At 35.0% G+C, this 13,984-nt stretch overlaps 2 protein-coding genes across 3 annotated transcripts in view; one reads left to right on the top strand and one right to left on the bottom strand.

Annotated features, from left to right (window-relative positions):
* Positions 1-13,984, top strand: part of Fcp1 (RNA polymerase II subunit A C-terminal domain phosphatase Fcp1) — a 98,185-nt gene that overhangs the window by 33,701 nt on the left and 50,500 nt on the right. The window lies entirely within an intron of this gene.
* The window catches only part of Tmx3 (Thioredoxin-related transmembrane protein 3), a 35,123-nt gene that overhangs the window by 3,997 nt on the left and 17,142 nt on the right, over positions 1-13,984 (bottom strand). Inside the window, exons 7-11 of one of the 2 annotated variants that reach the window (XM_071689480.1) lie at positions 11,506-11,633; positions 9,871-9,941; positions 9,595-9,618; positions 2,867-2,920; positions 1,059-1,251 (exon numbers count right to left, since the gene is read on the bottom strand). In XM_071689480.1, coding sequence (XP_071545581.1) covers positions 1,059-1,251; positions 2,867-2,920; positions 9,595-9,618; positions 9,871-9,941; positions 11,506-11,633 — 470 coding nt within the window. The remainder of the gene's footprint in view (positions 1-1,058; positions 1,252-2,866; positions 2,921-9,594; positions 9,619-9,870; positions 9,942-11,505; positions 11,634-13,984) is intronic. The other variant, XM_071689481.1, reaches the window with a different exon arrangement.

The raw sequence follows: 13,984 nt of genomic DNA, 5'->3' as shown, positions 1-13,984 counted from the left end.
GGCTATAGATAGGGTTGTATAGAGGAGGGTGGATGTGTTGGAAATGAAATGTTTGAGGACAATATGTGGTGTGAGGTGGTTTGATCAAGTAAGTAATGTAAGGGTAAGAGAGATGCGTGGAAAGAAAGGTAAGAGAGATGCGTGGAAAGAAAAAGAGTGTGGTTGAGAGAGCAGATGAGGTTGTGTTGAAATGGGTTGGACATATGGAGAGAATGAGTGAGGAAAGATTTACAAAGGTGTCAGAGGTGGAGGGAACAAGAAGAAGCAGGAGACTTAATTAGAAGTGGAAAGATGGAGTGAAAATGATTTTGAGTGATTGGGGCCTGACCATACAGGAGGGTGAGAGGCATGCAGGGAATAGAGAGAATTGGAATGATGTGTTATACTGGGGTCGATGTACTGTTAGTGAACCGAACCAGGGCATGTGAAGTGTCTGGGGTAAACCAAGGAAAGGTCTGTGAAGGCTGGATGTGGATAGGAAGCTGTGGTTTCGGTGCATTACACATGACAGCTAGAGATTGAGTGTGAATGAATGTGACCACTTTTTTATCTATTTTCCTGCTGAAGCAGGGGTTAGCGATGCTGTTTCCTTTGGGGCGGGGTGGTGCCTGGTATGGATGAAGGCATGCAAGTATATATGTAAATGTCTCTGTATATGTGTATGTATATGTTTATATGTTGATATGTATATGAATATATACTTTTTTCATACTTATTTGCTATTTCCCATGTGAGGAAGGTACCACCAGTCACAGATGAAAGAATGTCTCCTCATTCGCTCACATTCATTCTCTTGCCGTTCCCAGTTTACAATATTAACCATTATTGGGGCAATAAGACACTAGAAGCTGGAATGCTGTTATTATTACCGTTATATTCTTCATTTGTCTATATTTTTTGGTCATATGAAAATGTTGAGAAAGTGGTACAGTGAACAGAAGTTAAAAAAATTAGTATGTCATGGGTTACATTACAGCATATTTTGATACAGCATTTTGAGTCTACTAAAAAACCATAATAAATAATTTCTTTCCAAAGTAAGAAAAAAAAAGACTTACAGGGGCAGTTTCAGATATGATTGAGTCCAAGAACATTTCAATGGCAGCTGGTGTAAGGTGTTGTGGAGGATCTTCGGGAAGGTGGTGATGCATAGTAGTTGAATTTACCACAAGCAAGGAAGGAAGGGGAAGACGCTCCATTGCGATACTGTTTGCCAGATCTGGTGTGCCAGTCCAGCCAAACTGGAAATGGCTATTACAATGATATTAGTTCCAATAAAATATATATTAACTATATATAATCAATGATCACTTTGATCATGATCCTACTTTACTTTCCCATTTATAAGAGACAAATTACAGTAAATGCTTAAACTTTGAGACGAAAAAAATGGAGCAATTAACACTCTGACAGAACATACTTCAAGGAAACTGGTTTACAGTCCTTTCCGTTTTAAGTATTTGGGCCCAAACTTAGGAACTACACTAAAGAAGTCTTAGCAAATACCAATAACTTTTTTGTGGGCTAGTCAAGTGTAATCTCAAAATCAAATGAACAAATTTGTTAAGCTGTTATTCCTAATATGGGATTAATCAATATCTTGACCACTAATGAATTACTTGCAGAGTACAATGACTTAGAGGACCAAATGTTACAAAATTGAAATTTCTATGAAACTGTTTGAGGCTATGATAAAAACTGGTAAGATGTGAGAAGTTCATAAAAAGAGATCTTGTTGTAAAAATAAATATTTTCTTTTCTTCTTTCATACTAGTCGCCATTTCCCGCATTAGTGAGGTAGCGTTAAGAACAGAGGACTGGGCCTTTTAGGGAATATCCTCACCTGGCCCCCTTCTCTGTTCCTTCTTTTGGAAAATTAAAAAAAAAAAAAATTGAGAGGGGAGTATTTCCAGCCTCCCGCTCCCTTCCCTTTTAGTCGCCTTCTACGACACACAGGGAATACGTGGGAAGTATTCTTTCTCCCCTATTTTTTTTTTTGAAAAACAAATATAGTACTATTAAAAGTAACTGTAAGGTCCAGGCCACTGGAGGAATTCTGTAAGAGCTTATTGCCCTTGTTAATTCCTCCTTTGTATTGTCTTCCTCACTCATGTATCTCTTCCCTTTTTTCCTTACTGTCCTAACAGATACATATATTCTTTTACCATCATTCCTGATCAGTTCCTTCAAATATTGTAACAAACTGCATCCTTAGTCTTGGGCATTTTCAAAGACTTGCCTAATATGTTCTTACATCTTACACATAACCTCTCTTTTAACTCTCATGTCCCTCCCTTCAAAATGGCTTGATATTCTCCTTTAAACTGTTGTTCACTCTAAGATCCTTATTTGATTTCTATTTATTCATATATACCATAATTTTTACCTTTCTGCTCAGGGCTTTTTACTTCAAATTCTTTGCCCTCTATCCCTTGCTATATTCTGGGACATCTGAACTGCACTGTTATAAGTACTACCTTGAAACTTTCCATAATATGTTTAATCTTGCCTTTTAGAATATTATAAAACATAGCTTTAATTTACCCCATGTAATTTGTATATTCTATTTAATTCAAACATGTTTAATGTATGATAACGGTTAGTATAGTCTGTCTGGTATGCAACTTCAGAGTCAGAGCAGATATGGTGCAAAAACCTGGAAATAGCAAGGTTTTCTAAATGTATATAGTCAAAAATACTTCAGAGCAGTATAAAAAAAACACAAGGCAAAATGGGAAGACCCTTCCTCTCTACAATTTTTCTTTTACCTACTACAGTGTTTTCATGTGTAATGGAACAAATCATTATGACACTTAATCAATCCACATACCATGATAATGTAATGAAACTGTAAGTAAAAACTCACATGTGATACTTCTCTCTGTTGTTGCGAATCACTGACTCCACCATGTCTTTAAACCTGTTGAGAAGCCAGAGAATAATGTTACAGTTAAAAATTTACCATATCAACATTAGAAAGACAAATGTATCAATATAAACTAGTTATCTCATTTTTATTCATGAAGAACAGAATCAGTTAAACTTTAATATGTGCATTTATACATGTATTCTTTAAAAATGGATTAATCCATCAAAAAACATGTTATTTAAATTTATTTCCAATATTTTATGAGAATACAGGTGGCAACAAGGAAAAGCTAAGTTGAGAAAGTAAATCAGAAAGACAGAGAAACAGGTACAGCATTACTGTATAACATACTCTCACCTACAGTGAAGGTGTCCATGTGTCAACATTTTGAATTATTGGAACAAGAATTTAAAGAGAAAATTTAATGTTTTATGAGTTTTCTCAGAAGAACTATTAAAACAAAGTAACATTTTTTGAACTAATTCTAATAATCATAAATACCACTGGAATTATGGCTGAGCATGGTGAGACTTTACATATACAAATCAAATTATCCCTGAGGATAAAGGAGAAAGAATAAGACTCATGTATCTCTTGCATATTGCATGAGGCAACTAAAAGGGATGAGTGGGAACTGGAAACCCTTACTATAATTTCTAATTACAGGAAAAATAAGAGGGAGCCAATGCTCTTACTAAAGTGTTTGAATGGATATGGTTGTGAACAAGATGAAATCAAAAAGAGAGTTGCTATGTTTGATGTGAAAAACCTGAATGTACGTACTGGCTTATGAGTGAAATTAGGCTGAAAGGGGAAATGGGGTCGAACATTTCAGAAATACTTTGGGGGCAAAGTCAAGGTTAATGAGAGGACTAAGGTGAAAAAAGCAATGGGTCTTCTGATGAGGAATGAGTGGTGGGACTGTGTTAAAGAGTACAAGATTTTTCAGTGTTTGAATGAAAGCAGACAACGAGAAGTGGGTCCTTGTCAGAGCATGTGTTTCAGGTAGTGAGGAAAGTGTCAAATAGAGAAACACATTTTGGGAAGAGCTGAGTGAGTACTTTTATAGTTATGACTATATGGTTTGAATTTTGGTTCTAAGGGACATAATGCAAGGGTTGGTGAAGTGGTAATTGAGAGTAAAATTGGGGAGAATGGGGTCCCAGGGATAAACATAGTAGCCAAAAGCTTGTTGAGCTGTGCAGAAACAGGAGTGGTGAATGGCAACAGGCAGTTCAAAAAATTTTCAAATCATGACCATATGTGGGTAATAGGGGTTGGGGGATTCAATGAGATTGGATATGGAATTTTGTATGAGAAGAAAATAAATGATAAGAGTTGACAGGGATAAACCATAGAAGGTGCTATGAAAATATGGAAAAAGGAAAATTCTAAAAACTCAAAGAAGAGCTTTAGAGAGGAGAGTATAGGATGTGTGCAAGTTAAAAGGAAAGAGCATAAGTGGTTCCTGGTAAAGATGGGTATGCATCAATGTTGTCACAATGCCTGTTTAACCTGTTCACATACTGGATGGTTAGGGAGATGAATGTGAGGATCCTACAGTTACAGCAGGTCTGCAGCATGATCGAGGTTGGGGTTATGGGAGTGAATCAGTTGCTACTTGCTGATGATGCTGCTCTAGTGGCAGACTTCACAGAAAAAGTCCACAAGCTGGTGAGGAAGTATCTAAAGGTAGAGTAGTCGTGACAGTGTTGCATAGATATGAATGTTGGGCCTTGAATGCAAATAAAAGGAAATGGGTGGATGTGCTAAAATGAAATGAGTGGCATTATGGTGAGATGACTGTGTAAAAATTGGCACTCTTGAGAGAGGGGTGGAAGTGATGGTCGCCTGACTGACAGGGTCCTGGGATTGCTGCAATGGTTAACACGGCCATGCACAGAATATTTACCAGGCAGTGGTACAGGAGAGAAAAAAAAAGGGTACTCCTCTTCCTCCTGCAAACCACCTCAACAAAATACATTATTTTTGGATTTAATATGAGGTTAATCATCAGCAACATAAATACTGATAGGATGTGTAAAGTGACACAAAAACAAAGGCACTGGTATGAAAAAAATTCTCATGAAATGGGCACTTCTATATTATGAAGTAATGGGGGCTGTGGCACAAGCACCCCCCACCATCCCCCTTTGCACATGCCTAGCGTCCATTCAAGTGGAGAGAATAAGTAACGACTGAAAAATCTATTTATGTCCAAAATGATGGGAGCGTTGGGGAGGGAATGTTCAAGGAGGAAAAAAAAAAAATGATGTCCAAAGTGATGGTAGCATTAGGGAGGGGGAGGTCAAGGAGGAGATGGAAGAGTGAAATGGAGGAGGCCTTCAGATATCAATGACTGAATATTCAGGAGGGCAAGAGACATGCACTGAATTAAGGGGTGGGGTGGGATGGATATGCTGTCAGTGGGCTAAATTAGGGCCAATGGAGCTTGGCTGTGGATGGTAATCTCCGATCTCAGTACAATATACATGATTACTAGAGACTGGATGTTTGCAAGTGAGGCCACTTTTCATTTGTTCCTGACTACCTAACTAAAGACGAAAGGCAATTATATTAAAATCTTGCCTACTAAAGTATATACAATAATTGGTATTCTAGTATAATTTTCCATTGAGAAATTCATTGTATCAACAATATAATTCATTTCATTTCAACGCATCTGTCATGAATAATTGATAAATTTAAGTTTTTATAACTTTAATGCCTTCTCGTGACTCATGTATATCCTTTTCAAACAAATGTCTCAATTCTTTAAAATAATATTCATCGATATCATTCTCACAAATCTCCCTAATACTGTTCTTCCATGGTTCATGTTTTAACATTAATTGCCCTACTATCACTTCAATACACTCCTTAAGGCATACTTTATAGGTCATTCTACTCACAGACTTTTTACAGTCAACACTTTACTTTCAATATTTATGCATCTCTTCCTAGTTTCTCTGCTCTATCCAAACCTTTCAGAAAATTCATCATTTTCCATTTGAACACACATTCTACTGTAAAACAGCTTTCTTTCACCTGTATGAAAGTGTGCAGTTTGCATTCTTCAAAAAATACCTTACTTGACTTATGTGATGGCTCATATATTTTTCCTAATATCTCCTTGGAGTTAAAAAGCCTACCCAGTATACTGTCTCATTTTCCACTGTACTATCCTATTTGAAAGTATCTCCCAATTAACCTAGCTCTTGAAATATCTTTTGAGAGCTTGGTGAAATGCCATTATAGAATACACCGAAGTGCCACCTATCTGGACCCCACTAGACTGGCTATCCAAAAAAAAAAAAGTAATAGAATTTGTTCATTTCTTTATAATTAACCTAAGACCTCTTCCAAAAGGGTACTGGTGTTACCCAGGATTCCTTTTCCAGGGGCTCCAGCAGCCCAAGGTTGCACTACACTCTGTGATGGTGAAACTAAACTCCTCTGATATAAGATGTTCCTTAATGAGACTGAAATGTTTTCTCTAATGACAATGATAAAGCCTCAAAAAAGATGAGTCATTCTCAGCTAATGTTAGTGATTTACTAAATGGAATAAGATCATATGTTAGTAACTTTGTAAAGGATACAAAATAAATGGAAGAAACAGGTGATTAGAAACAATGTAGAGGGATCTAAATGCTTTAGCCTCCTAACTGGATAGAAGGATAATGACGTTTAATTCATGTAATTAATGTCAAAGAAAAGAAATCAGGAACATCTCAGTAATTTTATAAGTTAGTTAAGGAGAGTTTAGAAGTAGCAGATTATATCAAAGCTCTTGGAAAAATAACAACAAAAAAAAACATTCTTTTGACAGACATACTGGGAATATGTTAAAGCAGTTTGTGTGTTACTGACTAATATAAAGTTAGCAATCAGGTTTATGAGTGGAGATATATTCAAAATATATAATACTTATAATGAGACATGATGCTATATAAGGTATATGGTATATTTGTAGAGCCCCATTTGAAGAAGCCTTTAGCCAAGTTGGAAGGCGTGCAAAAATGTGCATCTAGTATGGTGTCTATCCTGAAATTGTACAATAAATAAACAGACAGGACTCATATAGCACTAAAAAAAAGGCATAAGGATATGGATATTCTTCATATAGATAATGGTGGGAGTTAATGATGATTTTCCAAGTATATTATGGTGACCTTAAACATCGGGGGAAACTAAGTAAACATGGAGAACATGTAAAAATAAGAAAAAAATTTGCTTTGAAGATGTAAAACATGCCACTAAATATGACAAGTGTGGAAGACAACAATGAATGAATCAGTGAAAAAAGGGGGAAAATATTGTTACTACTCCCTTTTACACGTATTTTTACAAAATACATATCCTATTAGTGCTACCAAGGACACCTGAACCATCCAATCAATTATATCATATCTTTCTTCTTTCATACTTTTTTGCTATTTCCTATGCTAGTGAAATAGCATAGACACTGGTGATGAAATGGCACCTCTTGCTATAGTTTATTTTCTAGGTGTCACGCATAATGCACCAAAGTAAGATGCATCACAGTGTGAAAAAGATAATTCCAGAAAGAGTGAAACTAATAAATCCCCAGTCCCCAAATTATCTGGGACACATGTTGATGCAATTGTAATTAATTAAAATTTCATAAAATATCTTCCTTAAACATATCCAAAACAAAATAAAAAAAATTGCAAGAGTAATATTAATAATACTTACTGTACTGAAGTTTTTGCAACATATTTGAGAATAACCATTGGTTTATTGAAAAATTAAAACTGATCATGAATGCAGGTCACCAAAAGATACTTACTGAAAACCTAATACCACCTTACGGTACAAAAGAATATGGAGTACATAACACCAATTTCTTTAATCTTCAGGACAGTTAGTGTATAATAGTGGTTTTGAAAAAGAATATCTTTTTGAAGACCAAACAAGTTGAAGAACTTGTGGAAGACAGAAAATTTTATGAATTTACTGATAATACTAAACAAATGAAAGCTAAATGTTGTAAACATAAGTGCTGACAGATATGTAAACTTTAACTCTAAGCATAATGTCAACCAAGTGAGATTTCTTTTCTTCAATCTGATACATCACACAAAAATTCTAATAATAGTGATGTTTGCACAATCTATGAATACTGTAATCACTCTACATCTTCCAATAATTAAAAGTAAACAAAGGAAAACTGGTATTGTATGTTACACCACTGTACTTTTCGTGTGGGTTTGGATGTTACACAGTTTTTAACTTCAAAGAAGATATGTACAAAAACCAGTTTAACATATTTTTAAGATGCCTGAAACCCACAAAATCAAGTTGCCAAGATAATCACCCTTGTCAAATTTGATTAATACAGCATCATCATCATTATTATTTTTTTCTATACTTGATTGCCATTTCCTGTGTTAGTGAGGTAGCACCAGGAAACAGATGAAGAAAGGCCACATCCACTCAGGTGTACATATACACATACACATACTGCTATGAACCTGTGTGTTCCATGGTTTATGTTGTAGGTAATATTGTGTTATAGGTTTATGGCAGTATGGTGACCTGGGATCTCAACAGATTCCTTATCCACTGGGGATTTTAATGTCCATCTAGACTTCCATTTACACAACAACTACAGTATGAACCAAATGATGGAAAAATATCATGAGATGCTACCAAATCAAATATTTCTTTCTTTCATACTTGTTTGTTACTTCCCATGTTATCCTTGAGTACTTTAAAATCGATAGTAAAATGGGGATGCTTGATAACAATGATCATAATTTTGAGTCATGATCATATATCCTGTAAGAAGACTGACCACTGGTATCTATACAGGTGGTTAAATGGCAAGAGAGTCTTGTTATACCTGAAATGGATCCAGATGATAAAGAAAGGATAGGTTGCTTACTAGTTATTTTAGATCCATTTTCATACTTATTTACAGTAAAAAAAAAAAATCAGCAATAACAGTAAAGATGATTTCCTCTGAATTCTTTGGCAACTGCACATTTAAAAATGCCAGGTAAAAAAATCTTAAAATCCTTGTGTCCAACTCTTAAATCAAGGGATAGGAAGAATGTTATACTGACCACTGTCTGTGTAAGATGTTTGGTCATATTTCAAACCAAATCTACTTATGAAAAAATAAGCTCACAAGGTTTGTGTTGAATCAGCACTTATGTTAATGCTGACTACCAAAGCTGGGAGATGAGGTGAGTGTAGGTGATGGGAAAGACAATTCCTTTTTGGCTTGTACATTTCTGTAATCAGAAAAGTGGACTTTTCAACAGCCTTGGAGGTAACCATTCTCTACACACAGAAATAATGAGGAGACAAGGGAACAGTACACAAGAGGAAAAATGAGATGAAAATAAACAATACAACATTACTATGTACTTATCAGCAGTCACCATATTTAACAGTATCCATAATGTGTGCACAACCATAAATTACATAAAAGAATAGTTAATTTTGTACTTATAAACATTCAAACTCCAAGTCCTGGGTAAGAACAAAATTGGTGTTTATGCATTTAACAGGCACAAGAATATGTCTAATATCTTTTGACTTCCAAAACTATAATCACAATCCTTTAACCTTCAAGTATATATTTTATTTTGATCTCTCATTTGTTGATGTAAGGAAAGGGTGAGGCAAATGTCTAAAGCTAATAGTAAATTCAGAACTACCTCAAGTAAATATTCAGCATTGGTATCCACTTACTTGTACCCATCAACATAGTCTTCTCTGAAATTGGGAGAGTACATTAGTAGTTTATGATTTAGTATCCTCAACTCTTAAAATTTACACAAAAGTTAACCTATTTTGCCAAACAGTAACAATCCCCACAGCAAGATGTGAAATTACATCCTAAACTAAATTTTGTTACTTATCCTTTAGCTTTTCAATAACGTCTAAATTCCCTGGTATGTCTTTTTTTTTATTATTATTATTATTATTTCATGTTTAATTATTTCATAAAACAATTCAAAAACTTACGCATCTTCATCAGTAGTGATTCGTCCAATTTTACTTTCTTTAACAACTGTAATGGCCAAATATTTGTTGATCTGCAATTAGGAATATTCTAAGTTAAAAATATATCAATATCGGTGTAATTAAATGTAAATCAAATTAAAATAAATAGGGCCGTTATATAAGGCTCATGTTAAGAATACATGTATTCTTATATTTTTTTAATCTCCAAAGCCTATTTGAAAAAGCACATGTTTCAGTAAATGGAAAACCGCATTTTGGTGCAAGAAAAACTCTCAAATACCTCTACACTAGTACCTCTTTAGTCATTAACTCAGAGTAATGTCTTGTCCTATTTTTCAGATTACTAAACAGAAATCAAAGTAAGCTATATCTAGTAAGCAACATTTTATTAATGCTATAATGATTTGGTGCCAATAGCTTGTTGAACATTACTTGATCTGTACATATTTCCTTAATTCTAGTATAATGTATCCATAAACTTTCACAACTAATTTCTTCCATTTTCCAATCTGTCCATTTGTGAGTCACATGTACTGCATTTCAAGGTAAAGGCAGGGAACTGCATGATGCATCTCCCTTGTACAAAGATCACCAAAAAGGAAGGAATAGTAGTGCCAACAACATTACACAGTTGCAAGGCATGGGCTATAGATGGGATTGTATGGAGGGTGGATGTGTTGGAAATGAAATGTTTAAGAACAATATGTGGTGTGAGGTGGTTTGATTGAGTAAGTAATGAAAGGGTAAGAGAGATGTGTGGTAATATGAAATATATGAAATAACCTATGCAATATTTCTTGTTAATATTTTATTTTATTTTTTTTTTTTTTTTTACAACTACTAAGGAGCTCTAAAGCCAAAACGAATTTCATTTTGTATTACATTTTGTATAACAATTTGATGAATAAAGTATCTTATCTTATCTTATCTTAATAAAAAGAGTGTGGCTGAGAGAGCAGATGAGGGTGTGTTGAAGTGGTTTGGACATATGGAGAGAATGAGTGAGGAATGGCTGACAAAGAGGATATATGTGTCAGAGGTGGAGGGAACAAAGAGAAGTGAGACCAAACTAGAGGTGGAAGGATGGAGTGAAAAAGATTTTGAAAGATTAGGACCTGAACATGCAGGAGGTTGAAAGGCATGCACAGAATAGAGTGAATTGATACTGTGTGGTATACTGGGGTCGATGTGCTGTCAGTGGACTGAACCAGGGCATGTGAAATGTCTGGGGTAAATCATGGAAAGGTTAGTGAGGCCTGGATGAGGATAGGGAGCTGTGGTTTCTGTGCATTACACATGAAAGACAGAGAATGAAAGTGAATGAATGTGCTCTTTTTTGTCTGTTTTCTTGGCACTACCTTAATGAAGAAGGGGGTAGTGATGCTGTTTCCTGTGGGGTGGGGTAGTGCTAGAAATGTATATAAATATGTGTATATGAGAGGATGGGCCATTCTTCATCTGTTTCCTGGCACTACCTTCCTGATGCGGGAAAGAGCAATTAAGCATATGTATATATATATATATGTATATATTACTAATGAGAATAAATCTGGAAGAAGGATGATAAAAATCAGTGAAGAGATGAAGGAGGTAAAAGAATTACTTTAACAATGCCAAGTGCTAAAATATCTTCACCTTCCATAACTGGTGGAGATTTCCATGGGTAACTTTAGTAAACGTTGGAAAGCGTTCATGGTTGACCCAGTCAGACAGAGTGATGTTGATGAGGCTTTTGTTCTCCACCAACTCATTTTCATCAGGTACTAAGGAAAGATTTATGGAAACATTAGCATTCTTAATTATGACATTCAATATTTAATCATCCAGTTAAAATAACAAAAACAAAGCTTTCACATGTGGCAATGTTAATCTCTGATATCCTCACACAGTTTACACATTGCCCTCTAAAAAGCATGTATTTCATATTTTTCATCTTTCAAACATGTGCATCCTCTCACCTTAAGCTATTCTCTTCATTCAAAAATCTATATTTATCTTGATCTTCCTTTATATTTCTAAATCATATATTCACCACTTTTATGACACACAATTCTATCAAACTTCTCTCAGATCATTAAATCAGTGAAACTAGTAATCACTGTTAAAATATCTTCCACAATGCCAGTACAGGTAGAATATCCAAAATTCATGTTTCTAAAAATCACAAACTCCCAAAATCTGTGGTCCAGTGCCTTTAAGTTTACTTGGTCTTAGTAGCCTTCAATTTCAAGTGAATCTTTGGTATAAAAACCCCACATCAAAATATCTTAAGTATTTAACATCTGATTCCAGGTTTATGCAAGCACGGTGAATGATCAGTTGCACTACAACTTGGTAAGATTTCTCGAGATTTTACAGGTATTTTCAAAATAGAAGCATTTGCATATCATCTGAATGAGAAATTGACCACTGAAAACATTTTCAACAACGAAAGCTTTTCAGACATCAAACTGACAAGACACTCTGGGCATAAATCTTACCGAAATATAATTTTAGTACTTATAAACAGTACTCTCAATCCTCACTTTATGTAGGATTACTGTCATTTTGCTATTATGCAAGGAACCTGCTTCTACCAGTCCCTTTTTTTTGTAATCAGTCAAAATTCCCTACAATGCAGGTGTGTGAGGTAGAAAGTGCGCTAAAACTTTAATGAGAATTCGCGGGCAGTGTAAGTGTTAAATGGACGAGTACCTCTCTGACCTTAGAAACGAAACTAGAAGTCATATGACATACTGATGCTTGCAAGGCAGCGTCAGCACTTCAGCTTGCTTTCGACCTGGGTGAATCTACAGTCCGCAATATGAAAAATGAAGAGAAAATTTGAAGTGCTGTGGTCCACTCCACTGTCTGCCATGGTAACCACAAGGGTCAGAAATCCACCCATGGAGAAAATGCTCTCGTTATGTATAAAGCATGAGATAGAACCAATGCAGGTCTAAAGCTCTGAAAATTTATCAGCATTTATGTAAAGAAGACAAAGTAGCTGAGCCAGAGCCATTTCAAGCAAGTAAAGGATGGCTATATTAGATTATCTGACCTCAGAAACTACATAACCTGAAGGTAATGGAAGAATCCACCATTGCTGACCATGAAACTCCTATACACATCCCATTTTTCACTATAGTTTGTTGTTTCACTAAACTGAATTTATTTTTGTGCAAAGTTTTTGCAGAACATAATCCCCACATAAAGGGAGGTGGGTGTATAAGAAATAAGTCTGTTGCTTTCTAGTTGATCATTATAAGGTATTCACCTTGGGTGAGTATCTTAAAGAAGAATATGAAAAATTATACGTAAACTGATATTTACAAAAAAAAAAAAAAAGCTAATGGGAAAGTGTTATGACCACAGGGTGGTGATGGAATACTGTGATAAAGTGAAAGTGGAGGTGATAAAGCAAAGATGGTGATGGACGGTGGTGACAGTATCAGTCCTACTATTTAAGGAAAGTTACCCATTTACAAACAATCAGCAAGAATATTGCCATAAAATAAGTTAAACATCATAAACAGCAATATAAAACAAACGAATATAAGCATTACTAAATTAGCAACTGGCTTTAGAGTAATATCATGAAAGAGCTCATATGGAAATAAGCATTTTTATATTTTTCTCAAAATAAAACTAAATAGCCTGCTATAGTTACTGGAGCAGATAATAATGAGTTAACATACCACAGCTGTGAATTGAGCAAGAAATACTGGGTGTGGCTTTGTCAAAACTAAATTCCGATATAATGGTATTATTTATTCAAAACATCCTGAGAATACCTTACCAGAGTTACTTGTGAAGTTAATGCAAGTGCCAACTTGTGAAGTTAATGCAAGTGCCCACAAAAGTCTAATCAGGAAACATTAACTTTTCATCTCCAATTAAATTATGATTAGGCAATGTCAACTTTGCACTGTATAGAGTACTGACACATGCACACTCCTTCATAAAAAAGTCAATCATTAAGTATGCATACTCTTTCATAAATCATTCAATCATTGAGTATGCATGCTCTTTCATAAATCAGTCAATCATTAGCATCTCATGCTAAATTTTCAAAAATTAAACCTAATGTATTACATCCACAATCAGAAGTGAGGCTGTCCTTCAGAAAGCAATA

The sequence above is a fragment of the Panulirus ornatus genome, chromosome 47 (assembly GCF_036320965.1).
Source record: "Panulirus ornatus isolate Po-2019 chromosome 47, ASM3632096v1, whole genome shotgun sequence".
NCBI classification, from domain to species: Eukaryota; Metazoa; Arthropoda; class Malacostraca; order Decapoda; family Palinuridae; genus Panulirus; species Panulirus ornatus.
The sequence above is the reverse complement of the archived record's forward strand: the minus strand, read 5'-3'. Positions and strand labels throughout refer to the sequence as shown.